General features: G+C 52.7%; 2 protein-coding genes across 6 annotated transcripts; one reads left to right on the top strand and one right to left on the bottom strand.

The window, feature by feature from the left end:
* Positions 1-2,909: 2,909 nt before the first annotated feature.
* On the top strand, positions 2,910-11,420 carry LOC123851031 (fumarylacetoacetate hydrolase domain-containing protein 2A). Of its 4 annotated transcripts, none has more exons than XM_045884506.3 (9): positions 2,945-3,141; positions 5,344-5,591; positions 6,910-7,126; positions 9,459-9,518; positions 9,708-9,870; positions 10,137-10,199; positions 10,813-10,921; positions 11,032-11,119; positions 11,233-11,420. In XM_045884506.3, the coding sequence occupies exons 2-9, from the start codon at positions 5,350-5,352 to the stop codon at positions 11,293-11,295; spliced, it is 1,005 nt and encodes a 334-aa protein (XP_045740462.1). In that variant the 5' UTR covers positions 2,945-3,141; positions 5,344-5,349; the 3' UTR covers positions 11,296-11,420. The 4 variants fall into 4 exon arrangements, with proteins under 4 accessions (XP_045740465.1, XP_045740464.1, XP_045740462.1 ...); XM_045884505.3 differs by having other exon boundaries at positions 2,946-3,141; positions 5,323-5,591; XM_045884509.2 differs by lacking the exon at positions 10,137-10,199 and having other exon boundaries at positions 2,910-3,141.
* A 144-nt stretch (positions 11,421-11,564) lies between these two features.
* Positions 11,565-25,072, bottom strand: GPAT2 (glycerol-3-phosphate acyltransferase 2, mitochondrial). Of its 2 annotated transcripts, XM_064572177.1 has the most exons (22): positions 24,358-25,072; positions 21,887-22,016; positions 21,638-21,751; positions 20,892-20,965; positions 20,356-20,460; positions 19,985-20,113; positions 17,576-17,675; positions 17,057-17,190; positions 16,641-16,740; positions 16,332-16,544; positions 15,679-15,798; positions 15,428-15,510; positions 14,969-15,087; positions 14,182-14,252; positions 13,846-14,104; positions 13,608-13,756; positions 13,372-13,449; positions 12,764-12,895; positions 12,560-12,680; positions 12,405-12,470; positions 12,114-12,169; positions 11,565-11,823 (listed from the first exon to the last, which is right to left on the bottom strand). In XM_064572177.1, exons 2-22 carry the CDS (start codon positions 21,947-21,949, stop codon positions 11,707-11,709), a joined length of 2,403 nt encoding a protein of 800 aa, XP_064428247.1. In that variant the 5' UTR covers positions 21,950-22,016; positions 24,358-25,072; the 3' UTR covers positions 11,565-11,706. The 2 variants fall into 2 exon arrangements, with proteins under 2 accessions (XP_064428247.1, XP_045740457.1); XM_045884501.3 differs by lacking the exon at positions 24,358-25,072 and having other exon boundaries at positions 21,887-22,121.
* Positions 25,073-25,408: the final 336 nt, after the last annotated feature.

Raw genomic sequence — 25,408 nt, 5'->3', positions numbered from 1 at the left:
AGAGAAGCAGACCCCCTGCCGAGCAGGGAGCCCGATGCGGGACTCGATCCAGGGACTCCAGGATCATGACCTGAGCCAAAGGCAGTCGCTTAACCAACTGAGCCACCCAGATGCCCGATCTTTGATTTTTTTTATCAGTGTTTTATAGTTTTTAGCATACAGGTCCTGCACATGTTTTGTTAATGTTAAGATTTGCACCTATTCTTCAATTCTTCTTTTTTATTCAAATAAAAAGTATTTCTTTTTATTTGAGCAAATAGTATTATATTTTAAATTTCAGGATGCACATTTTCATTGCTAGTATATAGAAATACAGTTGATTTTTTCTATGTTGATCTTGTACTCTGTGACCTTGCTGAATTCACTTATTATTCCCAGGAGGTATTCCCTGCTATGGATTTTCTATGAAGACAACCATTTCATCTGCAAATAGGGATAATTTTATTTCTTCCTTTCCAATCTATATGCTTTTTATTTCCTTTCATTGCCTTATTGCACTAGCTAGAATTTTCAGTACTATGATGATTAGGAGTGGTAGCAGGGTGACTGGGTGGCTCAGTCCATTAAGTGTCCGACTCTTGATTTCGGCTCAGGTCAGGATCTCAGGCTCTTGAGATGGAGCCTGGAGTCACACTCTGCATTCGGGAGTCTGCTTAAGTTTCTCTCTCTTCCTCTGCCCCTTCCCCCACTTGCACAATCAATCAATCATTCTTTAAAAAAAAAAAAAGTGTTAGGAACTGGCATTCTTTCTTCCCAATTCCAGGGGGAAAGCATTCACGTTTTCACTATTAACTATGATGTTAACTGTAGGCTTCTTGTTAGATGTTCTTTATCAAGTTGAAGAAGTTCCCTTCTGAGTTCTCTGAGAGTATTTGTCATGAATGGATGTTGAATTTTGTCAAATTTTTTCTACATTAATTGATATGACTTCGTGATTTTTTTCTTTAGCTTATTAGTATGGTGGATTATACTAAGTAATTTTTGGATATTGAACATTCCTTGCATTCCTGGAATAAACCCCGTGTGGTCATGGTAGGGAATTATTTTTATATATTGTTGAATTATATTTGCTAATGTTTTGTTAAGGACTTTTGCATCTGTATTTATGGGAGATATTGGTTGTAGTTTCCTTTTTTGTACTGTCTTTGTTTTCCGGTATCAGGGTAATACTGGCTTCATAAAATGAATTGGGACATGTTCCTTCCTATTCTATTTTCTGAAATAGATTATGTAGAATTGGTGTTCATTCTTTAAACATTTGGTAGAATTCTCCAATGAAACCATCTGGGACTGGATGTTTCTTTTTCAGGAGTTTTTAAGTTACAAATTCAATTTCCTTAATAGATACAGTGCTATCCAAATTATCTATTTCATTTTGGGTGAATTGTGATAGGCTGTATTTCAAGGAATTGGTCCATTTCATTGAGGTTGTCAAATTTATGTGTGTAGATTTGTTCATAGTATCCTATTATCTTTTTGACCATGGTCTTTAATGACATCACCTGTTTTATTCTCGTCCAGAAGCAGAAGTCCTCTCCTTGGCATTTGGAAGGTGCAGTACCAAACCTTTGCCTAAGTTATGAGTTCCCCTGTCTCCCTCTTACCCTTCAGTCTTTCTGGCTTATCCTTACATGATGGGTCTCCTGACTGGGGTTTATGCCAGGCTCTCTTTACCACATTCCTCCTGATCATACTTACCCTCACAAGTTCCATTTCCATCAGTATGCTGACCTCTACCTTCGAGCTAATTCCCTAAGTTCCAAGACCTGTGTCTCCAACTGCCCACCCTGCAGTGCCTCCTTGCCTGTGTCACAGGCACATTAAATATAACGCATCCAAAACTGAGCTCACCATCCTCTCCCCAGACCTGCTGCCCCTCTAGACCCCTCGTCTCCATGAATGGCAGTGCCATTTACCAGCCAGAGCCCTAGGAGTAGGCCTTGGACCTCCTCCCCCCTCCACTCCCACTTCCTGTCATCATCATTGAAGGCTGTCAGTTCTACCTTCTCAATATCTCTGGATTCTCCCCTGTCTCTGCCACACACCAAGCCACCTACACCATTGCTGTCACCTGCACCACTCGTATCTAGACACTTCACCTTGGAGGAGTGGCCGGGCAAAAGTTCTCAAATGCAAGTCTAACCATGGCACATCCCCTGTGAGTCCTCCTGTGTGCTTAGATAAGGCTCAAACTCTTTCTTGGGACAAGTAAAACCCTGGGTGATCTGGCCCAGGGTTAAGTCCTGGGCATCTTGCGCAGAGCCCTTTACGTGTCTCCATATGCCAGAGGCCTACAGTCCTACTGGATTATGACTGCCTGTTTAATTAAACCACCTGTGCACTCGAATGCCTGTTCTTTGATGCTAGAGGTTATGCTTCCCACTATCCTGCCCTAGGCCCAACACAGTGTATGTGAAGACAAGGCTGCTTGAGAATGGGAGTAAAGGGCTGCACCTGGGGTCCAGAATGCTGGTTCCACTACTCACACTCCTCGTGTCACCTTGAGCAAAGCACTTCTGCCTCGGGTTTCCCATATGTAAAATGGGTGCAATCATTCCTCCTCTTCTCAGTGATATATCAGAATCAGAAGACAAAAATACTCGTCGTTGTGAACCAGGACGCCATAATTTGGTCTCCTCCACTCTTTTCCCAATAATCAAAATGGTGCCTGGCCCGAAGCAGGGCCCGACGCAGGTGAGGCTAGCGAGGAGTCCAGGGCGCAGATTTTCAGGAAGCACTTACTGTCAGATTCATGCAGGTGCGGGGAGCCCCGACTTTGAGTAGCGGGGATTGGCCTCGGGCGGCGGTTGGTCTCACCTGCGTCGGCCCCGCCCAGACGCCTGAAAAAACCCGAGAGGCTACCTGCCCTCCAGCGCTAGGCCCGCCCCCTCCGTGACTTGACTTCCGGGATAGAATGAGGCGCCCTTCTATTGGCTGCCGTTCTCTGGCGTCACCAAGGAGCGCCAGCCGTGCGAAAGTCTTCGTGGAGCGGCTGGGCGCGCTACTCCTGCAGGTCCTCGGGCGAGTCGGTTTCCAGAACGCGGTGCTGGTGTCTAGGCGCCTGCTGACCTTGGCCCCCCAACCCCGTGAGCCCGCGCCCGACAGCTCAGGACACCCCGCAAGACCGGCTGCCGCGGCCAGGTAGGTTGGAGTTGTGCGCCGGGCCGGGTCTCAGCCTCCCTCCAGGTCTTCGGCTGAGGTCAGGGCTGGACCGGGATCCCGGGCCGCAGCGACCACAGGGACCCGGCGGGGCGGGCCCTCGTGAGTGCCGGAGACAAAGCTGGGGGACTGGTGAGGGGTGCCAAGCAAGTGGATGGTGGGACACGGTCCCACGTCTCTCAAGCTGCGATGCTTGTGCTGTTTCCACCTCGAATCTTTGCCTCTTTCCTTAAGGACCCTTTTCCAGGAGTTGAATTGAGCTCGTGTTCTGTTGCATCGTAATTACCGCAGAAGCACCAGGGCCACTTTCTAACTGCTACTTTGGCAGATGATTTAAGCCTCATTGCCCGCTTCTGTAAAATGGGATATTGTACCTGAGGGAATTGCTGTAGGGCAGAATGAGAACCTGAATGTGCCTGTCATCTGGGAAGGGCATAGTCCGTGGGGCCTGGGGTTATCTTGGAAAGCAGGTGACCAGCCATATCCCTGAAGCGGCAGCCAGCATATGACCAAGTTTTTCCAGGCTGACAGAAGACAGGGTGTCAGTGGGCCTCTAGGAGATATCCTGAAGTCCAACCCCCACCACCTCTAGGACACGTTAGCCCAAGCCAAGAATTTCAGTGTCACCTGGACTTGGATTCAAGTGTCAGCTATTTTCTCTCCTTGGGAACTTGGGCAGATCCCTTCATCTTTCTGAGCCTTGTTTTTTTCATCTGTAAAATGGAACTAACAGTACCTACCTTCCACAATTGTCAAGAGAATTCAATCAGACATTGTAGGTAAAGCACTTAAAATAAGACCTGGCATTCAGTGGGAACAATAACTATTTATTCAGTGTGTAGAGTGTCTGAATGCATGCATTTTGGCTTGAACAGATTTTTGACAGTAGCATGGCTGTGTAAGACAGGAGGGCGGAAGTTTCAAAGCTCCTGGTTTTCTGGTTGAACTCCTTGGCCACTACAGTGGTCAGATCAGTGACCTGGGTCTTTAACTGAATATGGCAAATTGAACCATCAGGGTGAGGACCAGGAGTCTGGGACTACCTCCACGTGCCTGAGCATAAAGAGTTACTTTTTAAAGCAAGGATCCATGCAGGGCAGGGACTGTTTGGAATGAAGGTCAGGCTTAAATTAGAAACAAAACAAGAGAATGGGGTTTGTCTTTGAGTAAAACCTAGAACTCAAAACAGGACCTGAGCCCTGTTGAAACCTTCTGAGTGATTTGAGAAGGGAAGACACAGCCATGCTGACAATCACCAAGCTTTTCCAAGTAGTGAAAAGTCAAGCCGCCGCTCCTGGCATTTGTTGATTCAGCAGAGTGTAGGGTAGAGCCTTCTGTGTGCTGGGCACTGTGGACTGAGCAGTGAGAGACAGACGTAGTCCTGGAACCCAGAAAGGAGATAGCCCAGTGATGCCTGTCAGGCTTAGGCCCTGCCCTTTGTCTGCAGCCTCTTCCCTCAGGTAGCCTGAACTGCAGCAGGAGAAGCTAATTACTGTCTGGAGAGGTTTGTGGGGGCTGCTCTTAGAAGCCTAGGATAGCCTGGTAGGGCTTTTGGCTTGGTAATGTATTTCAGTAGAAGGGTAAAAGGATCAAACTGGCATTTAAAAAATTGCCTGTGACAGCTGTGAAGTCAGTTTCACCAGTGGTCACTTGTCCATGCAGGGCCCCACTCTTAGCTAAGTTCTAGTCCTGCTTAGTTTAGCCCAGCCCAGCTCAGCTCAGCATCACTTCCTCAAGAAACTAGACAAAGGCAGGACCGTTTATCTTCACAGCAGTAGTCCCACTTGCTGGATCTTCCTTACGCCATCAGTCGTTAGTCTGCCCTGAGAGCAGGGTGGCAGGGCTGGGCAGGTCAATGCTTCGGCAGTGCCAGCTACAGCGGGAGCCTGCAGAAAGCACCGGTCGAAGGACCGCTGGAACCCCTGCCATCTAGGTTAGTGCCTGGCATGAAGTAGTCACTCCGCTAGAAATGTTTCATTACACGCATTGAATTGAGCAAAAAAATCACCTGATACAGTGTAACAGGGTGAAATAACTAATAAATGTGTACCACTTCCAGGACTGTGCTGTGCCAGGAATGGCTGATGGGGTGAGAGGGCTTGGGCTGCAGCTCGGGGAACTCTGTGGACCCCGATGGTGGTTTCTGTTCCCTCTGTCCCCTAGGACCCACGGTTTTCTTCATAGGTTCTGATGCTGGTCTCCTGCAGAAGGTTGCTCACAACTCTGCTGCAGGCTCAGAAGTGGCCCTTTCAACCCTCCAGAAATATGAGACTGGTGCAGTTTCAGGCACCCCACCTGATGGGACCTCACCTGGGCTTGGAGTCAGGGAATGGCGGGGGGGTCATCAACCTCAACGCCTTTGACCCCACACTGCCCAAGACGATGATGGAGTTCCTGGAGCAGGGAGAGGCCACTCTCTCAGTGGCAAGAAGGTAAATCAGCAGGCAGCTACAGTGGCTGCCCTGCTACCCACCCCTTCCCACCCCCATCCCTGCCCTGGGAAACATAGTTAGCTGGTAACTCTTGCAGGTGAGCAGAGTAGCCCTACCTTTCCTTTCTCACCTCTTCTCTTAGTGAAGAGCCTTAGAAATCTTGTATGACAACATCCTCAGGCCCAGGGATGGTGATTAACTATCTCAAAGCCACACATTCGGTGGTGGGGCCGGAAACTCTGCTTCATCACTCTGCCTTCCCCAAGGGACTAAGTTCCTGTCTGCCTGAGAAGTCTGGGATCTGGGGTCCTAGGAGGCATCTTGGGAAGCTTGGGGGAGTCTTTGGATGCTTGGCTCCTTAGAAGAGAAAGGACTGCAAAGAGGTATTCTTAGAGATGGTTCTTGGGTTTGGGCTAGATTAGGTAGGGACTTCCCTGAAGCCAGCAGCCGTATGAAATCTGATGAACAGTAAATTAAGAACCACTTTGAGTTATTTTTACATATTAAGCTGGCACAAATACAAACGTTTGAGAGCACGTAGCATTGGTAACAGTATGTTTCCGGGACGGTCGTACTCTCCCAAGATTGTACACTATTTCCATGTCCCTCATCAGGTAATTGGGTGTATCTGTAGCGTGCAGGTGTCACAGTCCTGTCAGAAAAGGGGAAAGGTATCTACTGCTCCGGAGAGATCTCCAAAAAATACGTACTTTTTTAAAAGGTGTATTTGGTGTGCTGTCATTTGTGTAAGAAAGGACAGCAGGAGGGCACCTGGGTGGCTCAGTTGGTTAAGCGACTGCCTTCGGCTCAGGTCATGATCCTGGAGTCCCTGGATTGAGTCCTGCATCGGGCTCCCTGTTCGGCAGGGAGTCTGCTTCTCCCTCTGACCCTCCCCCTCTCATGCTCTCTCTCAAATAAATAAATAAAATCTTTAAAAAAAAAAAAAAAAAGGACAGGAGAAGAGTATGTGTCGAGCACCGTGGAGAGCTTCGCGGGCCCTGGCAGCTGTGTGCAAGGATGGAGCAGGGGCAGGAGAGAGGCCTTTCCGGTCTTCTCATGTGCACCTTTTCAATTCCCCTACATGACCTGCATTACCTAATGGGGGAAAGGAAATCAACACTGGATAAAAAATAAACAGTGCTCTGATATCAAAGGATAATAGCTGGGTTTGGTTTGCACACTGATTGTGATGTTTGATAGATCTAGAAAATATATTTGAAAAAGCACAACTTGTAGCTGCTGCAGTACCTCCCCAGCACGCCCAGGGGCTGCTGGCCTGCTCCTAATCAGTCCCTCTCTCCTGCTCTGGTCTCTGCAGAGCTCTGGCTGCCCAGTTGCCAGTCCTACCACGGTCAGAGGTGACTTTCCTGGCCCCAGTCACGCGGCCAGACAAGGTGGTGTGTGTGGGAATGAATTATGTGGACCACTGCAAAGAGCAGAACGTTCCAGTGCCAAAGGAGCCCATCATCTTCAGCAAGTTTGCCAGCTCCATCGTGGGGCCCTATGATGAGGTCATCCTCCCACCGGAGAGTCAGGTCAGTGCCTCCTCATAGGCCCTCAGTCGCCGGCCCATCACCAGGGTGCTCAGCACTCAGCAGCCAGCCTAAAGGAGCTACCTGTTGCTTAGTAGTGCATTTAGTAGAAACTACAGGTGATTATACTGTGTAAGGCTGGTCTCAGGGAAAAAAAAATTTACTGACTGCAAAAATAATACACTCTAATTGTAGAAAAAGAATAAAATTCAGGATGCATCTTCTAAGAGTAAGTACAATGTCCTACATGACCATAATAACCACTATCACCACTAAGAAAATGAACATGAATAATACCTAATATATAGTCCAATTGAGAATATTCCCATTTGCCCCCAAAGATGACTTAATTTGGGTTCTGTTTTACTTTTTGTTTGTTGAACCAGGATTAGTCAAGGCCACGCAGTGTACTTGGTTATGTCTCTTTAGTGCTTTAATCTAGAACAGGGATCTGCAGACTTTCTCAAAGGGTCAGTCAGTAAATAATAGACTCTGAAAGCCACAGGGTGTCTGTTGCAATAACTCATCTTTGCCCCTGTCGTGTGAATGTAGCCGTGGCTAATACATAAAGGAGTGAATATGACTGTGTTCCGGGAAAGCTATTTATAAAAGCAGCCAGGAGGTCAGATCGGGCCTGTGGGCCGTAGTTTACTGAATTCTGGTATCAAACAATCCCCTTGCCATTTTCTTTCATGACACTGACTTTTGGAAGAATCCTGGCAGTTTGTCTTAGCATATCCTACACTCTTTTTCCTTGTTAGATTCGAGTTAAACATTTTTTGTCAAGGATTCTATATAGGTGTTAGTTCATTTGGACTGCTGTAACAAAATAAACCACAAAAATTTCTCATAGTTCTGGAGGCTGGGAAGTCCAGGATCAAGGTACCGATACATTTGGTGCTTGGGGAGAGCCGGCTTCCTGGTTCACAGACGACTCTCTTTTCGCTGTTTTCTTACATGGTAGAAGGGGCAAGGGAGCTCTCTGGGATCTCTTTTATAAGGGCACTAACCCTATTCATGAGAGCTCCGCCTTCATGACCTAGTTACTTCCCAAAGGCTCTACCTCCTAATATTATCACATTGGGGGTTAGGTTTCAACATACGAATTTCAGGGTAGGGGGCACATTCAGTCTGAAGCAACAGATGTGTATTGCACCCCATTGGGAGGCTTAATGTCAGGTGGTCCTAAAGTTTGATCACTTGGTTTACTTGATGTTGACCAGATCTCATCGGAAAGGTGTATTTCACTGTGGTAATTAATAAGCAGTCTACAGGGTAGGAATTTGAGACCCTCTGGACTGTCTTATTGCCCCACAGCTTTTCATCCAGGGATCCTCACCTCAATTCATTATTGTATTGGGGGTTAGAAAAAGGTGATTTTTCTTTCATTCCTTCTTACTATCTGGCATTCTGTGAAGAAAAGCTACCTCCCTTCTTTTTTTACTCCTGTCCCTTTAGTAGCACTGTGTATTCCTGATTTTCATTTTTATCCAATATGCTATAGTCCATCACTTATATTCTGATATTCAAATGGTCTCAATTTGGCCGGTGGGTGGCTTCAGGTTGGCCCCAGCCCTGTCACTTTTTGAGTACTTCCTTGCTTTCTGGCCAAGATATTTCAGGCTCATCTTGTACCGTCTCAGACCTGGAATTAGCCATTTCCCCCAAGCAACCCATTTCTGTCTAGTGGGGAGCAATGCTAGAGACCAAGATCAGGTGTCGGCTGTGCTCAGAGCAACTCTGGTTGTTACCATTAGAAAGAGCAGGCAATTTGAAAGGCTAAGTTGTATCTTATAGTTGCGCTTTGCTGATTGAGGGAAAGGCTGTGCGTGTTTTTTTCTGTGCTGTGCCCATTTCTTTTCATTTAAGTGAGTTAATATCTGAAAGCACTTAGGATGCTATTGGCACACAGTAGGGTTAGCTGTTATTACTTGGTATTCATTCTTTTTTGAAAGTATCGAGTGACTTGTAAATTCAGTGCCCAGACTCATGTTGCCTTTCTTAAAAAATTTATTTATCATCTCTACACCCAGCATGGGGCTCGAACTCGCAACCCCAGGATCAAGTCACGTGCTGTACCAAGTGAGCTAGCCAGGCGCTCCCCACAGTGGGGAGCTGTGCGTGCATGCCGTGCTGCTGCCTGCCACTGCCCACGTTTATGGGTCTACAGGCCACACCTCCCCCGCCTTCACTGCGTCTGGTTCATGGCGATTACAATTGTGGGCCCACAGCCAAGCCCCACGGTCAGAGACCTAGGCCCTGAAGCACGGTGTGCAGCCCCTCAGCATGGGAACAGGCCCTGGAGCCAGGTAGCTCACTGCTTCGTTCTCTACAGGAGGTGGACTGGGAGGTGGAGCTGGCTGTGGTCATTGGAAAGAAAGGCAAGCGCATCAAGGTAAGCTGGTAGAGATGCCAGCCGTCTCTGGCATTGGGAAGTGGACGGCGACTACCTGCTCCCTGCCTTATTCCTTGCCCATCTTCGGCTAGTTCTGGCGACTGACATGGGATAAAGGCTTGGTTATGGGGGTTGGTCTCACCGTGATGATCTAACTTCCAATCTGGCCAAATCCCCTGTCCCCTAAAGGCCACAGATGCCATGGCTCATGTGGCCGGCTTCACTGTGGCTCATGATGTAAGTGCTCGTGACTGGCAAATGAGACGCAATGGGAAGCAGTGGCTGCTGGGAAAAACCTTTGACACCTTCTGCCCCCTGGGCCCTGCCTTGGTGACCAAGGACAGCATAGCAGGTAGGTCTTGGGATAGCCCACATGGTGACTCTTCCTGCTCTTGCATGGACACAGCAGAGTAAATGAAAAGCCGTACTCAGGAAATTGGAATTTGGAGTTGCCTTTGAGAGCAAGTCTCACCCTAGGCCATGAGTTCCACAGGCCTCCTTCCATGTCCCTCACTACAGAGGTGGTAGAACTTCCTCTAGCTGCCACTGTCCATGAGTGTCTTTAAGTTGGCAGGAAGCAGAAGTAATGGCTGCCAGAAGCCCATGCCTTTTCCCCAGGGAGAGCACAGCGGCACCTCTACAGCTGGTGGTACCAGGGCAGCACCCATTCTAGGCAGCACGGTGAGCCAGGAGGAAAGCCCGTCAGCCAGAGGGCAGAGCACAGCCATTTGGGTGGGGGTGTGTCCATGCGGCCAAGCTTTACACCACCCTGTGCAGCCGTCAGTGAAGTGAAATTGCGTTTCAGCTGCTCTGAGGGCAGGGTGTGAGTGTATAAAGCAAAAAAAAAAAAAAGAAGGTGCTCATTAGCCAGGACACTATTACAGGTAAGCTGTCCCCTGCCGTCAGGTGCAGGAGGCGTCCGTGCCCATCTGGGTGGTTACCCTGCTGGAGTACAGATACCCAGTTGTTTTTATATCTGCAGCTGTCAGCCTCTGCTGTGGATAGAAGAGGGCCTGGGACATTCCCTCCTTAACCCACCCCAGTGACCACTGGCAGACGCTCTGCTGGGTGGTAGATGCAGGGAGACCTAAGGATGCCAATGTCCATACAGAAAGCTCCAGGGTAGGGAGTGCTGAGTGGGCATGAAGTGCCAGGAGTACATGCGGGGAGACTAGCGGACAGACCTTTCACCTGGCCAGTCACAAAGCCACCTTGTGCATTTGCTTTCTGAGTAAAGGGAGGGTTTTGAGGGAAAACAAGGAGAACCCCAAGGTGGTGCTTTTACATTTTTCAGATCCACACAACTTAAAGATCTGCTGCCGAGTGAATGGGGAGGTGGTCCAGAGCAGCAATACCAACCAGATGGTATTTAAGACCGAAGAGCTGATAGCCTGGGTCTCCCAGTAAGTGGGATGGGGCCCTACTCCACAAACCCACCTGAGGCTGAGCTGAGCCTTCCAGCCCTGGCTCTGGCCACCTCGACCCCTGGTCTCACCTCTCTCTTCTGCCCCAGGTTCGTTACTCTTTACCCAGGGGACGTCATCCTGACTGGGACCCCCCCAGGTGTTGGTGTATTCAGGAAACCTCCAGTCTTTCTCAAGGTAGGTTGACTAAAAGGTGGAAAGGGAACAAGGACCCAGAATCCCTGGCAGGCTTGTGAAATCCAGGCCTGTATGAGGCCAAAGGACTAATGTCCTGATTTTCTCTGTTACAGAAGGGGGATGAAGTTCAGTGTGAAATTGAAGAACTAGGCATCATCATCAACAAGGTGGTGTGAGGGCTCTCCCCACAGGCCCTGGACTTAAGAAGTGGGGCATCCATTCTCTCCCAGGGCCAGCTGCCTCTTCCAGGTAGAGTGAGAGAAGCTTGCTTTCCTCATCAATAAAATTCTCAGCCAAAGCAGCAGCTTGGCTTCTGCTACAGTTTGTCTTTTAGGGCTTTAAGGAACAAGACAGGGCATTCTCACAGGGTGGGGAAGGAGAGAACAGATACCCCAAAAAAGACACTCTGGGCTTGGGAAAAAACTTGTCCAGTCCCCTTAACACACCAAAGGATGGAAAATGCAAGAGACGGCAAGAGCCAATGAAGCACAAAAGATTTTATAGTTCAGGTAAGGGTGTGCAGCCCCCTCTGTCTTCTGGCTCCAGGACACTGCTATGTTCTGGGGCTGAGAAGTCACCCCACAGTTCTAGCTACAAATGAACTGCCAGATGAACTGTTCCAGCTTTTCCTGATTTTCCCGGCTGGTGAACGTAGGGGACAGGGAGAGCATGGGACCGGCAGGGCTGGGCATCTGCTGCAGCACCTGGGCCACAGGGAAGGGCTGTGAGCGCTTACCATGGGGGCTGTGCCTGTCCCCCAGCACACTGCAGGTGAGCCTCGGGCCCCTTGGGCCTTGAGTGCAATTGTTGCCTCTTAAACCCAAGAGTAGGATGAGACAGGATGGTTTTCCTGGCCCTTTATCTTCAACTACTGCCACCACGCCTATTCTGAGACACTAGGTAAACCTCAGGGTGGGCACAGCTAGGCTTCCCTGAGCAGCTCTATCGGTATAGAGATGGGAGGCACAAGGATGGTGAGACTGGCTCCTCTTACCCCCAGATCTCTGAAGGTCCAGATAGCACTGATGGCAAGATTTCGGTCTGCACACTCTGGAAGGGAGAGAGAAGTGAAGGCTATAGGGAGGAGCAGGGAACCACTGGGCGCAGGCTTCTCTTGTGCTGAAAGAAGGAACTAGCCAAGGCTAGGGCTCAGACTAGATGCAAAGACCCTCTCTCTACAACGCTTCTTCCCGGAGCTGCGATGTCACTGCCCAGCAGGGGGCAGCAACCACCAGCAAACCCTTCCCTGCCTCTGGGGAGCCTGGGCTGGCTGCCTGGGACTCACCAAAGGACCCTTCCTCCTGGGCAGTGGCCTGCAAGAACTGCAAGAGCTGCTCCGTGTAGCCGGACTCTGGGAGAAAGAAGATGTGAGCCTGGGGCCCCTGCCCTGAGAGCTCTCAGCCTCCCCCTGTGGCTGGCCGGAGGGGGCACAGGCCTTACCCGTATCCGGCAGCTGTCCCCGGTGAAGGAAGGTGGCAGCCTGTACGAAGGCCTTGAGCAGCGGGCTAAGCAGGCGGCAGAGGAAGAGGAAGAAGTCAGGGCAGCGTGACTGCTGACTGAGCTGGAGGGGGACAGACCAGAGTGAGGGTCGTTCCCACTGGCTGCCTGCCTCCCCCACCCCCGATGTGGCTTCTCCCAACTTACCCTGAAGTACCGGCCCTCAGCCTCCTCGAAGTTGTCACTGTCACTATCAGTAAAGTCCCCACTCGGTTTCCACAGCAGCTTTGCACTTAAACGCTGCCGCCCTGTGTCACAGGCTGGCCGGGAGCCTGGGGTCTGGGAGCCGTGGGAGCCATTGGTCCCTGACAGGTTCAGCCCTGAGCCCCCCACTTCCCTAGACCAGGTACTTGGCAGACCAGGCATGTGGGGGCGAAACCAGTAAAAGCAGAACTAGGGAGCCCAAGACGACACCCAGGGCCACGCCAGACCATGGCACCTGCTGAGCCAACTTGCAGGGTGACAGGAAGTGAGCGCTGACCCTCAAGGGCCACAGTCTGTGGACAAGAACTGTAAGGGGCAGGAGACATGCAGAGGACCGCAGAGGTCCAGTTGTCCAGTCCTGTCATGATAGGGCAGATAGGGCAGATAGGGCAAAGCCCGAGGCAAAGCTGGCAGAGGCAGGACCCAGGCCTCCCTGTCAGCCAGGCTAGGAGCATGCCCACCCCCACAGCACGCTGGGGCAGCTGTCACTCAGGGTGGGAGTAGGTGGCCAGGCCCCAGACTGGGGCTTTGTCTCCAGCCGCCCTTCCTACCTCCTCAGCAACCAGGAGCCCACACTGGATAAGACGGTCCAGCACTTCCTGACAGTAGCAGTAGGAAGACTGGCAGGGCTGAGGAGAAAAGCATTCTGTGGCCTCAGAATCAGCAGTGGGCAAGGGAGATCTAACGCCACAGGAAGACTTGGGGGCCCGTGCCTGCCTAGTCCCTCCCCCTCCACAACCGACAGGGGAGGCCCAGGACCACGTGGGGCTGGGCGGAGAGGCCTGACCTGCAGCAGCAGCAGGTCCTGGGGCAGCAGGTGCAGCAGCAGCAGGATCTGGCGGTACAGCTCGTTCTGGCTCAGCAGCTCGATGCCCTGTAGCTCCCAGGGCCCCTCAGGCGGCACTCTGCCTGCCAGCAGCCCCCGAACAGCGCAGGCTGGGGGAGGAGAGGGCCGGGCACGAGAAGGGCCGCCATTCGCCTCGGCCCTACACACGTCCCACCCAGCCCAAGCCCTGGGGACTCACCACCTACAGCTTCACTCAGGAAGGCAGGTAGCAGCTCGGCGCTCAGGCGTGCCAGGTGTGTGAGACCCGGGCCTGGCCGAGGAACCACCAGCAAGTCCCCCTGATGGACGCGCAGCAGGGCCACATGCGCCCGTAGCAGGCTCAGCGTGTGCTGCACAAGGCACCGCAACTGCCCCGAGAAGCCCACGTCAAAGCCACGCAGTAGCGTCTCCTCGGTCAGCCAGGAGAACTCCCCCAGAAGCTGGGACAGGAACACACCCTGGGGGCCAGGGTAGTACGGGGCTGAGCAGGAGGGCCACACCGCCTCCCCCAGCCCCCTACCACTCTGTCCCCTACCTTCTGATGCTTGAAGAGCAGCAGTGTTGCCATGATGGCCGTGCTCATCACTGCCGAGCTGGTCACACTGGCTAGGGTGGGAAATGCTGGTCAGGGCAGGGGCCTAGTCCCTCCACCGCCCCAGCAAGTCTTCCTAGTCAAGAACATTCCTCCTGCACCCCACTGGCAGCAGCGCCCCCCCCCAACTCTACCCTAGGCAAGGGGAGAGAAGGCCTGGTCCTTGAGTGCCACCCTTCCCTGTGGAAAACCAACATTTATCAAATACACGATGGGAGCTCAGGGACCTTCCCTGCCTCTCTCAGGCCCACTCACCCCCATGGTCTCTGCCACAGAAGGGGCACTCAAAAAGAGTAATAAAGAGAATTTTGTTAATACAGTGTCTGGTACAGAGGGTGCTCTTAAGTCCCTTATGTGCATAATTCCATGCAACTGACATCCCCTTCATTTACAACTAAGGAGACCAGGCTGAAGTGGTGAGCCTAAGGCAGGGCCAGGTATGGCCTCGGGTAGGTGGCTCATCCGGCCAGCTCCCCCTGCACAGTGCACCCTCCACAGCTTCGCCAGCCTGTCATCTAGTGGCTCCCTCCGGTTCTCCCTGGCTGCCCTGCTTCCCAGGAGCAAGGCGGGTTCCACTCCTCTTCACATGTCCCAAATGGGCCGCACAGGAGTGGAAGTCAGGTGCAGAAACCCATTTGGAAAGGAGGGCTTTCCAAAGACTAGCTGACCCAGTAGAAAGAATGCTCAGAAGCCACCCCCCCTCCAAGGCTCAGACCTAGCTCCCCCTCACCATTCAGGACATGACGACTCAGCCTCCTGACCAGGAGCTGGTCCTCTTCCTTAAATGCCAAAAGGGGCCCAGTTGCTGGAGTCCACTCCTGCTCCTTCTCAGTGTCTGGGACAATAGTACTGGGATAGAGACATAGGTCATAGGATAAAGGGACCAAACCTCAAAACAGTTGTGGGGAAGCCCAGAGCTTTCTCAAAGGGTGTTTCCCCATGCCCACTCCCAAGGCAAGAGGTGGCTCATGTAACCCTAGCCCTTTCCAGGTCTGTGTGCCATGTCCCAGTCAGATCATAGGCAAGGAGGGGTGCCTGGCTCTGTTCTAGATGACCCATGGATAGCTGGAGAGGGAAGGCTGGAGCTGGTGATGAGTTTGTGGGTATGGGGAAAGAAGGTGCCAGGTCAAGCTGGGGCTGAAGGGCTGCCTGCCTTGCCCCCGAGACCCACACACAACCGTGCCCCTACCATTGGCCCAGCACGATGGGCTGCAGCAGCTGCTCCAGGGTCTGCCTGCTGCCCCAGCAGCTTCTGGCGTTGATGGTGTATTCCTGCCCAGAACAAGGCTTTTAGGTGGCCTGCCCTGGCCCACCAGGAAACCTGCACACAGCCCACCTGAGGTAGGCAAGACTATCCCTGCAGAGGCTCTGAGGGCCAGGCTGCCAGAAGCCCCGGGACAGACCTCAGGTAGTCCCAGCCTTGTCCAGCAGGCTGCATACCTGTAGGGAGAAGGGCTGGGCCAGGTGCACACGGACGCAGACCCTGGGGCTGTGGCCCCAGCCTCGCAGGCTCCGCAGGACAGCCAGTGCTCCTGTCCACAACCCCAGTGGGGCCAAGGCCTGCAGGGAGGGAGGGGCTGAGTGAGCAAACTGCCTAGGGGCACTATTTTCTGCTCTGTTTTTTTGTGGGTTTTTTTTGAGAGAGAGACACACAGTGAGAGAAGGAACACAGCAGGGGGAGTGGGAGAGGGGGAAGCAGGCTTCCCACGGAGCAGGGAGCCCGATGCGGGGCTCGATCCCAGGACCCTGGGACCATGACCTGAGCTGAAGGCAGACACTTAATGACTGAGCCACCCAGGCGTCCCTTCTGCTGTTTTATCTTGGGCCCCAACTGGTGCATGACCATGGCCTCTTCAAGCTTATTTTCTCATCCATGAAACAGGAGAAATCCCCCTCTAACTGGGTCTTTAGAAGATGAAATGACTGGGTAAGTCTAAGTGCCTTGGCAAGTGCCACAGGATGATGACTGGAGGGGTAGAATTCCTTTACATTCCCCTTAACTCTAACCCTAAGAGAAGCTGGCCAGAGAACATAGTAATGTGTCTCCGCTCTAGAGATGGTGTCCACTTGGAGTCCTCGGGGACAGGACTCACATGGTATACATCACAGGGTGCATCTGGAACCAGGTCATAGGTGATAGCCACTGGAACTAGCATGGCATCTGGGATGACGCCCACCTGGACAGCCTGTACCACCAGTCCCAGCCAGGTCTGGCCCAGGGCTGACAGCCGAGGCCCCTGGGCCCCAGGATGCTCCTCCAGGAATATGAGCAAGGGCTGCCTGCTGACCAACAGCTGCTCCATAGCCTGGAAGGGGGTTGGGGGAGGCAGGTATCAAGGCCAGAGCAGCAACAAGCCCCTGTACCCTGGTCTGGCCCCAACCGTACCACTGGGGGCACTTACGGCATGGACCACAGCCCTTGCAAGGACCCCCTCAGGGCTGTCCAGGGTGAGGTTGGCCTCTGGGGGCAAGAAAAGCCCCCCAAGCTTCTTTAGCAGAGCTCTGTGGGGCATTAAGGCAAAGCTTGATGAATGAAGGGGCTCAGGAGATGGGACCAGGCAGCCTAGTGAGAACCCTGGCCCACCAGGGCCAGCCTGGGACCTGCCTGAACACTCCGAAGCCAGGCATGGCCCTAAGGCTCATAGCTGACCCTTCACCTGAGCCCCACAGGCTGAGATGACAGAGAGTTGGGAGCAGAAAGACCACGAAGAGGGCCTCTGGGGAACTGCTGCCAGCAACACGCCCGTGCACATCCCCACACACCGCTACCCCAGGTGGGGTCTTCTCCCCTGTATGTCTAGGGGCACAAGGCTTTTACCTGAGGGTGGGGGAGCAGGTGCGGGAGTCCCAAACCACACGGAGCACACCCAGGCCTTGGGAGAGCAGCACAAAGGGCAGCAGGATCCCATCCAGGAGTGACTTGTGGGTAGAGAGGAGGACAAGCGGCAAGCCCTGCTTGGGGAGAGCCAGAGGGAAGTGCCAATCCGCCCCCACCCTGAAGATACAGGAAGCTGAAATCCAGCACCTCCAGACCCAGGGCAGCCCCAGAGGGAGGGAGAGTTCAGCTGAGCAGTTCTTCCTCTGAGCACATTTCCCAAAAGTAGAGGAGCTCTGTCAACAACTTTTAAGGTAATGCACTGATGTAATGGTTAAGACCATGATGAAAAGACGTTAGAGGGAGCCCCATGGGAGCAAGACCGTGAGACACGAAGAGAAGGTCGTCAAAGAGCAGTGGATTTTTCCCACCAGCTGATGGGGCTGGTCCCAACTTAGGGCTTGGCCTAGCCTCTGCTCCTCTGTTCCCGCCATCCCCAACCCAACGGAAGGCGGGCCTTACTGCCTGTGAGGCCTTGTGGACCATCTTCATCTGGCCCTTGTGGAGTTGCACGTTCAGGAAGACACAGTTCAGGAACCGCAGCAGTGCCCAGCTGAACAGCCTGGAGAGTGACACCCAGTCTGAGGTGTGTAAGGGCCCCGCCCATGAGTCAGGGCCCGCGCACCTCAGGAAGCTACCCAGCACTCCTGTAAGGCAAGTGCTATTACTGTCCCCACTTTATGGAAGAAGGAAGTGAGGCTTGGGCAGGTTACAGAAGCTGCTGAGAAGAAGTAGAAAAAGCTAAGAAGTGGTGATGTGGAGACTGGAAGGCAGGCCTGACACCAAAGCCCATGCCTATAAGGTGCTGTTACTTTCCCAAGATCGCACGGTGCAACTGCCTCAAATTAGCTTCAGAGCACCTCCCTGCCTCCATTTACCCTAAAAGAAATTAGAGGACCAAGACTCTCTCCAGGCATAACCCAGCCTGGGTCTTTGAAAACTGCTGGGAAAGGTGAAATACAAAGGAGGGAGTTAGTGATACAAAAAGGGGATAACTGAAAGGGCCAAGTCTCTGAGGAGGCATTCCCCAGAGGCCCAATGGGGGGGGGGGGGGGGACTGGTGTTGAATGAGGACAGAAGTGTAGATGCAAGTTGCACAGAGATGTGGTGGACAAGCAGCACGCCCTTGTCCAATGGCTTCTACTTCTCCATGAAGCGTGAGATGGGGCCATCAGCTAACAGTGGGTAAATCTGAGAAGCAGCAGTCTGGATCAGAGTCTCAGCAGATGCTGTATGCCTCTTTGAAAATCTCATAAAGGAAACATTTGACTGCTTAGGTACAGAGAAGGCAGGTAGCTGGGTTCAAACAGAACCAGTGACTCCTTCCCCAGGACATCATCATCACGATGAGCCCTAGAATCGAAGCAAGACCAGGAGAGAAGACAAGAGGGGAGCTGATGGCTGGTGTAAAGGTGGTCAGGTCAAGGGACTGGAACTCTCAGCAAAGTCAAAGAATTGTCACATGGAGGGCTGGTCAAAGTTACCAACAACCTCTACTTCCTGTCCTAAGCAGTTGACCACTGAGCACTTTCAAGACAGCTGTGCCTTCTTTCCCTCAGTGACTCATTCATCTCTTGGTTTTAAATATCTATATGCTAAAGCTTTGCAAACCTATGTTCCTGGCCTCTACCTCTTCTGAGTTCCAGACTCATGAGCAATTGCCTCTTCAGGGTCTCCACCAACACATCAGGTATCTGAAACTCTATGGCCAAGGTATCCTTTGTGGGCCAAACTCACTCCTCCCCAAGCCTGCCCCCTCCATCCATACCACCAGGTGTCTGCCAAAACCCTGGCTCTCCCATGATTTCTCCCTTTCCCCTCATTGCCCCCACCCTCACCCTTCAACCCATTAATTCACATTCGTCCTATTAATTTCACATTCGTCTTTCAATCCATTTTTCCAACCCCCACTGTCACCACCACATGCCTCATCATGGCATCTCACCTGGGCTAACAAAGCTTCCCAGATGGTCTTCTGTTCTCTGCTCTTGATCCCAATTCACCTTGTTAGCATTTCCTGCTTAAAACCTTTCCACTGGTTTTCACTGCACTTAGAAATCAAATCCAAACTTCTAAAATGGCCGTGCATATCTTGTCCCTTCTACCTCTCAATTTTGTCTCCGACAGCTCTCTCACTCACTCGCCAGCTTCCAACCACAGCTTCGTGAGCAAAAGTGGCCATTTCTTATGGCCATAGCTCATGCTATTCCCTCTAGTAGGATTGTTCCCTCCATCCTTGCTCCCTTAAGTTTGGCTCCTTTCCCCCTTTTGTCCCTGTCTTACAAGTCTACTCCTCCCCCACCTATTTTCAATCTTAACACCCTTGTTCTGTCCTTCTTACAGCCATATGTTTACTCTGCCCTGTGCATCCCTCCATTCTTCAGGAACAAGGCCCTGCATCTAAGAGGAGCTCAGACTTGGGCCAGATGAGTGCAGGAGGGAGCATAGGGGCCTATAAGATGGGGAAGCAGCCACCTCACCTCTCTCCATAGGAACCTGATCTGGGGAGAGGAAGAAGGATGGAGAGGGAACTGGAGTCTGGGCCACAACCAGGGGTTCCTGGGGTGACCCCCAAGCCCCTACCCCCAGAACAGACAGACAACACCAGGCCAGTGTTGAATGGTGTTGAGAACCTAGGCTGGAAGCTGGCTCAGATCAGAGCCTCACCCCATACTGACTAGTCCCATCAAGGAGCCAGCTGTCCTTGAAAGAGATCACAATGTCCAGATCAGGGGCTCCCTTCAGGCTCTCTGGTAAACACACCATCCAACTTCCCAGGAGGGGAGTCCAGTCTTTCTTCAAACCTAGCCAACACCCACTCTCCAGAAGGGCAGAGGCCCCAGCCCAGAAAAGAGTGCCCCTAGCAGTTACCTGAGCAGGAAGGGATGGACTGGAGCCTGGATATGGCCCAAGATGCGCTGTACCTCTTTCTTCACAAGGCCTGGTACCTGGTCTTCCCCAGCCCCTCCTGGGACCCTCCCTGAGATGACATTCTGCACCCTGTGGTGTGAGGGGGAGTGGCGTCAGGCTGGGGCAGGCCTAAGATCACTCAGGTAACTTCCCTCAGCACCACAGCATCCCCAGAACATAGACTCCAGTATTTATCCTCCATCTTTAAGGAAGGGCCCCAGCAAAGCTAACAGTCTAGAAGCCAGCCCTCTAAACCACCCCTGCCTAGAATGCTGGTCATCCCTTCAAGGGTCTCAAAAGTGCCAGCCAGACTCTAATCCCTGCTTCCTCACCGAGTGCTTTCCATGATCTTCTGTGGGGCATCTTGACAGGGCGGTATGCGCTGCTCCAGTGACCATAAGAAATAGCAGAGCCTCCGAACGAGCCAGCCCCGAAACCTGGACACAGCCCCCAGAGCAGGGAGGGTGGTGATCTTTCAGAGGGCCCATACCCCAGTAGGGTCTACAGAGGGTATTCCACCAGGAAGGGATCACACCTGAGTCCCATGGCCTGGGAACACCTGAGCTTGGCTTATCATGGAGCAGGAAGAAGCAGCACTTGCCCATCTGTGCCCCATTCCCTCCCCTCTCCCTGAGTGGGATACAGGTTTAGGGCCTGACACACAGTGGGCAATCCATAAATGCTCAGAGAAAAAACTGCAGGAGAGCTCCCAGCCTGCCTCTCCCCACCTGCGGGTATGGAGCAGAGGGCAGGGGCCCTTCTTTTTCCACCAAAGGAAAAACTAATGACACCACAAAACAGGGCCCCAGCAGCCCTGCACCCAAGGACCCTGCCCACCGCCCTCCCCCCAGCTCCCAGCCCTGACTACCTGGTGTTCTCCTCCTTCACCAGGACCACATTGCAGAAGCCTAGATCCATTATGCTTCTGTGGAAGAGGGACTCCTGCAGGAGAGGGGCCAGAGACAGTATGTCCCTGGGGGCCTTAACAAACCAACACAGGAGAGCCCCCACTCTATATTCTGTAGGCTTTGCCTGACGGGAGTATTGAGTATCCCAGGAGACAAAATTATAGTACAGCATTTCACTTCTCAGATCCCAAGACTCACTCAGGAGAAAGGGTCCCATAGTCAAAATGGAAGTGCTGCATGCTCTACAGAATCCCCCTCGTGGAGAGTAGCACATAGTCTCTGAGAAGTTCTCTTGTCAACAGCAGAGGACACGTAGCCTGGATCTCTGCCAGGACCCTGGGGCTCATCAGCACCAGCACATGGTATGGACACATGAGGTCTTCAAACATGTGTTGAGTGCTGTGTGACTTTAAGTGGGCAGTGTCCCCAGAACTGAACAAGACTCATGCAGACCTGGCCAGACCCCAGCCCTCTGGCCATGCCCCATCTCCTCTCTCTGCACTACCCCGCCCAACTCTTGAAGGCCTGGAAGCCAGCCCTGACCAACACCACAACCAACACCAGTGTATCCATTCCCCTGAAAGACAAGAGCACAGGCATGGGTGAAGGAGGGCTGAACATAAAGAGAGCTGCTTCCCAGAGCCATGGCTCCCATAGTCAACTTCCCCAAGCTTCCCTGGTGGGGCCCAGTCCTACCATCACTCACCCAGCTCTTGGGAGTGCAGGTTTGGCAGCAGCGACCCACAAAGGGGCGATATTTCCCCAAGAATGGGGTAACAGCCTCCAGCTTCATCCCAAAGCCTGAGGACCACAAGCTGGTCTGGAAAAGGGTCACAGGAAGAAATCAGAGGACTCAAAATCCTTGGCAGAGGGAAGGGGGCTCCAGAAGTGAGGGGGCACAGAAGGGGAGGTGAGAAGACAGAAGGTATTTGGGGAATGGGAGGGGCCACATTACCTCCTGGCTGTTCTGGGTGTTCCTCTGCTGGGTTTGGAGTCTGGCTTCCAACATGGTATCCATGGGGGCCTATAAAATCTGGGAACTAGCCACTTCTCCCTCTCTCTCTCTCTCTCCACAGGAACCCGACCTGGGGAGAGGAAGAAGGATGGAGGGGGATCTGGAGTTTGGGGAACAACAAGGGGTCCTGGAGTGACCCCCCACCCCCAAGTCCTCAACCCCAGGACAGACAGACAACACCCAAGCCAGCAGTGGTGAGAAGCTGGGCTGGAAGCTGGTTCAGATCAAAGCCCCACCCCATACCCGACATGTCCCATAAAGGAGCAGATGTCCTCAAAAGGTTTCAGTGTCCAGATCAGGGGCTCCCTCAGGCTTACATGAAGTGGATCAGCTATCTTATCATCAGCAGCCACCCTGCAATCTCACAGCACAGATGGGGGCTATAATGGAGACTGAGACCCCTTCTGTGCACAGGGAAAGAACAAGGCTGGATTGGCATGAAGGAAGCATCAGACTGCCAAAGAGGAACAGGACCATCGCCACAAGGCCACCGGGTCCTGCTCAGCGGCTCTTCTCCCTTGCACAAGACAGCACTTTATCCATCCAATCATTATAGGAATGTGGGCATAGGGTATGAGGTAGGGGGATAGTTGGAGGGTCAGAACAGTGAAATGCCACACAGACCTGTTCCCAAGGAATGCTCATCTGGTTGGGGACAAGATAGAGTTTTCCAAAGTGGATCCCATCCCCTTTTACTCAGTACTCTCCACAAAAGCTCCCACTTGGTATCTCCTCAGCCCCTCCCTCCCACCACAATATTCCCCTGAACTAACAAACATCTATCTTCCACAAAACAACACTGAACCCCTCCCAGCCTAGAAAGTGGATGCTAAAAACCCCTCTACCCTGATTTCTCACCATGTCCCTGGGTAGGCTGATCCAATTATTTTTGTTACCCCACCACACAATGCACATATCCATGTGGAAGTGCCTGCTCCCTTCCCCGCCATCCCACCAAATTTTGTCCAGGGCTCTAAATCCATGATGCCTCTGGATCACCCTCTAGTTTTTTCCTCTCTTCCTTGGTTCCCCCAGCCCAAGCTTGCTGGGCAAGAAGCCTCCTCCAGGATCGAAGTTTCATTTTCCCACATCATCTGAAAGTCTCCTGGGGGCAAGGGCTGCAGTGGACACATCTCCATATGCGCAGCAGTCAGCCCTGCACAGAGGAGGGATCCAGGAAGTGCTAGATGAGACTGTAACTCCCCCTCCCAGAATTCCTCTGGGTCTCTCCTCCTCTCCCCAATTAGCAGTTTAGAACTATGAAGCCAAGAGGATCGAAATTCCTTCAGTGCACAAGGTCTGCTAGACTTATTCCAAATGCACTTCCTACTTTGAAAAACGTCTCACAGCCCCACTCAGACATTTGGCACAGAGTCCCCAAGCTGAGGCTGCAATTTGAGGGGTTCTGCCTCCTTTGCAAGGAGGATGCCTGCTCCCCAGCCTCAGACCACTCTCAAAATCTAACCCCATTAAAGCTGTGCTAACCCTGAAGGGGCAGCGTAAAAGACAAAGCAAGGGTAACTCCCATTCACCAACTGAGTCAACTACTCAAGCTTGTAAGATCCAGAGGTCAGTTCTGGGGTAGATCTTTCTAGGGCTCAATTCCCCCAAAACGGGTAATCTCTGTCAGTCTGTAGCTCCTGCCTGGACGCCCCCTCCTCCTGGGACATCTAAAGCGGAGGTGGCAAACTGGCATCCCAAAGGCCAAATGTAGTTCATATATGTATTTTCTTTGGCCACACAATACTCTAAACCTTGACGAGTTAACCTCAACATTTAAGACTAGTGAGCGTGTTTTATTAGAAAAAAGGGGTTTCCAGCTGTTGTTATTAAAGACAAAACAAAACCCCAAAACCTGAGACCTACACCTCTGGCTAGCACCGCCCCCCCCTCCCCCGGGCTGGCTGGAGCCCCGCAGCAAATGCCTTCCCATTTGCCACATCAGCGACACCTGATGCCCAGCCCGTGGGCGCAGCGGGGTCTGCGGCCCTTCATCAAGGGTAACATCCAAACCTGGTCCCTGTCTGGAATGTCCGTTCCCTACAAAGAACCGCGGCTTGAACATGGCGTGCCGGGCGGGGGCGGGGGGAGGGGGGAGTGCTCAGGCCCCTCACCAGACTCCCGGCAAGCGTTCCTTGAGTTGGCCCCGGACAGAAGAAAAGGCGCCTGCGCCAGTGGCAGGGTCGAACGTCGGACTGGACGCCTCCCCTGGGTCTAGGCTGACGGGAGGCCCGACACACCCCACAGAGGGACGCATTTGCTCGTCAGGCCCTGCAAGGTCGGCACTCCGTCCAACCCTTGCCAACCCCCAGAAAGGTCGTCCGAGCTGGCTCCCAAACTGGGAAGGCCCCTGGCCCATCCTAGGCCTGGTCCGACCTGGCCCGGAGCGGGAGCAAACCCACGGTTCTCACCTCACACCCGCCACAACTCCCGCCAAAGCAGCTGCCAGCGAGGCGGCCGGAAGGCGCGAACGCACCGGCTGGCGAGCTTCGGGTTCCCGGCTAAAAGAAAGCTCCGCTTAACCAATTGGGACGCGCGCCGGGCTCGAAGTCCCGCCCCCTGGCGCCGGGCACAACGCCGCGCCGTGCGCTACGTGGCCACGTGGCCCGTGCTGTGGGCGGGCGGGACGAGCTGACTGCACGCAGGGCACAGGCGCAGTAGGTGCGCACGTGGTGGGCCCTGTTCGCCCTCCCCGGTAAGCCATGCGGTTTCGTGGGGACCCATGGAGATGTCCTTGAAATCCGGGGGTACCCGAAGGTTGAACGAGGAGTCATGGGCAACCAGGTTCTAATGAAAGAGTTTCTTTCCCAAGATACACATGGCCTCCCAGCTGGAGTTCAGAGTCTAGCAAAATTCTGAGTTGGGAACATTTACAAAAGAGAGAACCACCAAGAGCGGGTTATAGATCATGGGAAAACAAGTCAGGCCTCCCCAGTGTCATTTCCCTCCTTGGTTAGAACTCTAGAGCTGGCCCTGTGACCAGTGTGTTTATTGGTGTGGTGTTTGGTAAATACCCGAGTCCTGTCTTGACCCTAAGCTCCAGGTGAATGAAGACTGTATTGGTTCATTCATCTTTTGACTGTCCCCAACACACAGCAGGGGAGCAGCAAGGAGCAGGCAAACCATATAGAATAAATGAGGGAAGGAATGACTGCTGTGTTCCGGCACTGCCCCCCATGTAATGAGCTCACTTGTCACACAAGAGAATCCCACAGTTTCAGAACATTGTTGGCACTGCATGAGCAAAACCACATGGAAGCCTGGGTGGGCAGGAGAGACAGTGGTTCACATCCCTCCCTCCTTGGCTCACCGCCCGTGATGTGACGGCCCCTATCATCCCCTCCAGGGTGTGGCCATCTTAATAGCTTCTTTGTGCCACTTTGTGTGTAGCTACCCAGGCCATATTTTTTGTGTCCATTGACTTTAACCCAAGTTGGCAGTGTCTGGTCAGCACTTGCAAAA

This window comes from Mirounga angustirostris, unplaced genomic scaffold (assembly GCF_029215605.1).
Source record: "Mirounga angustirostris isolate CCGP_5_RB_7025 unplaced genomic scaffold, mMirAng1.0.hap1 SCAF_10, whole genome shotgun sequence".
NCBI lineage: Eukaryota > Metazoa > Chordata > Mammalia > Carnivora > Phocidae > Mirounga > Mirounga angustirostris.
Note: the sequence above shows the minus strand (reverse complement) of the source record. Positions and strands in the feature narration are given on the sequence as shown.

Bases quoted from the DNA above. Each gene is read 5' to 3' on its own strand.
- LOC123851031 (XM_045884506.3), top strand. From the start codon at position 5,350: ATGCTGGTCTCCTGCAGAAGGTTGCTCACAACTCTGCTGCAGGCTCAG. The intron at 10,200-10,812 runs GTGAGCCAGGAG...TACATTTTTCAG, and splicing joins CACCCATTCTAGGCAGCACG to ATCCACACAACTTAAAGATC. The intron at 10,922-11,031 runs GTAAGTGGGATG...CTTCTGCCCCAG, and splicing joins CTGATAGCCTGGGTCTCCCA to GTTCGTTACTCTTTACCCAG.
- GPAT2 (XM_064572177.1), bottom strand. From the start codon at position 21,949: ATGGATACCATGTTGGAAGCCAGACTCCAAACCCAGCAGAGGAACACC. The intron at 20,966-21,637 runs GTGAGTGATGGT...CCTCTCCTGCAG, and splicing joins CCTGCACTCCCAAGAGCTGG to GAGTCCCTCTTCCACAGAAG. The intron at 17,191-17,575 runs GTAAGGCCCGCC...CTCCCCAAGCAG, and splicing joins TCCACAAGGCCTCACAGGCA to GGCTTGCCGCTTGTCCTCCT.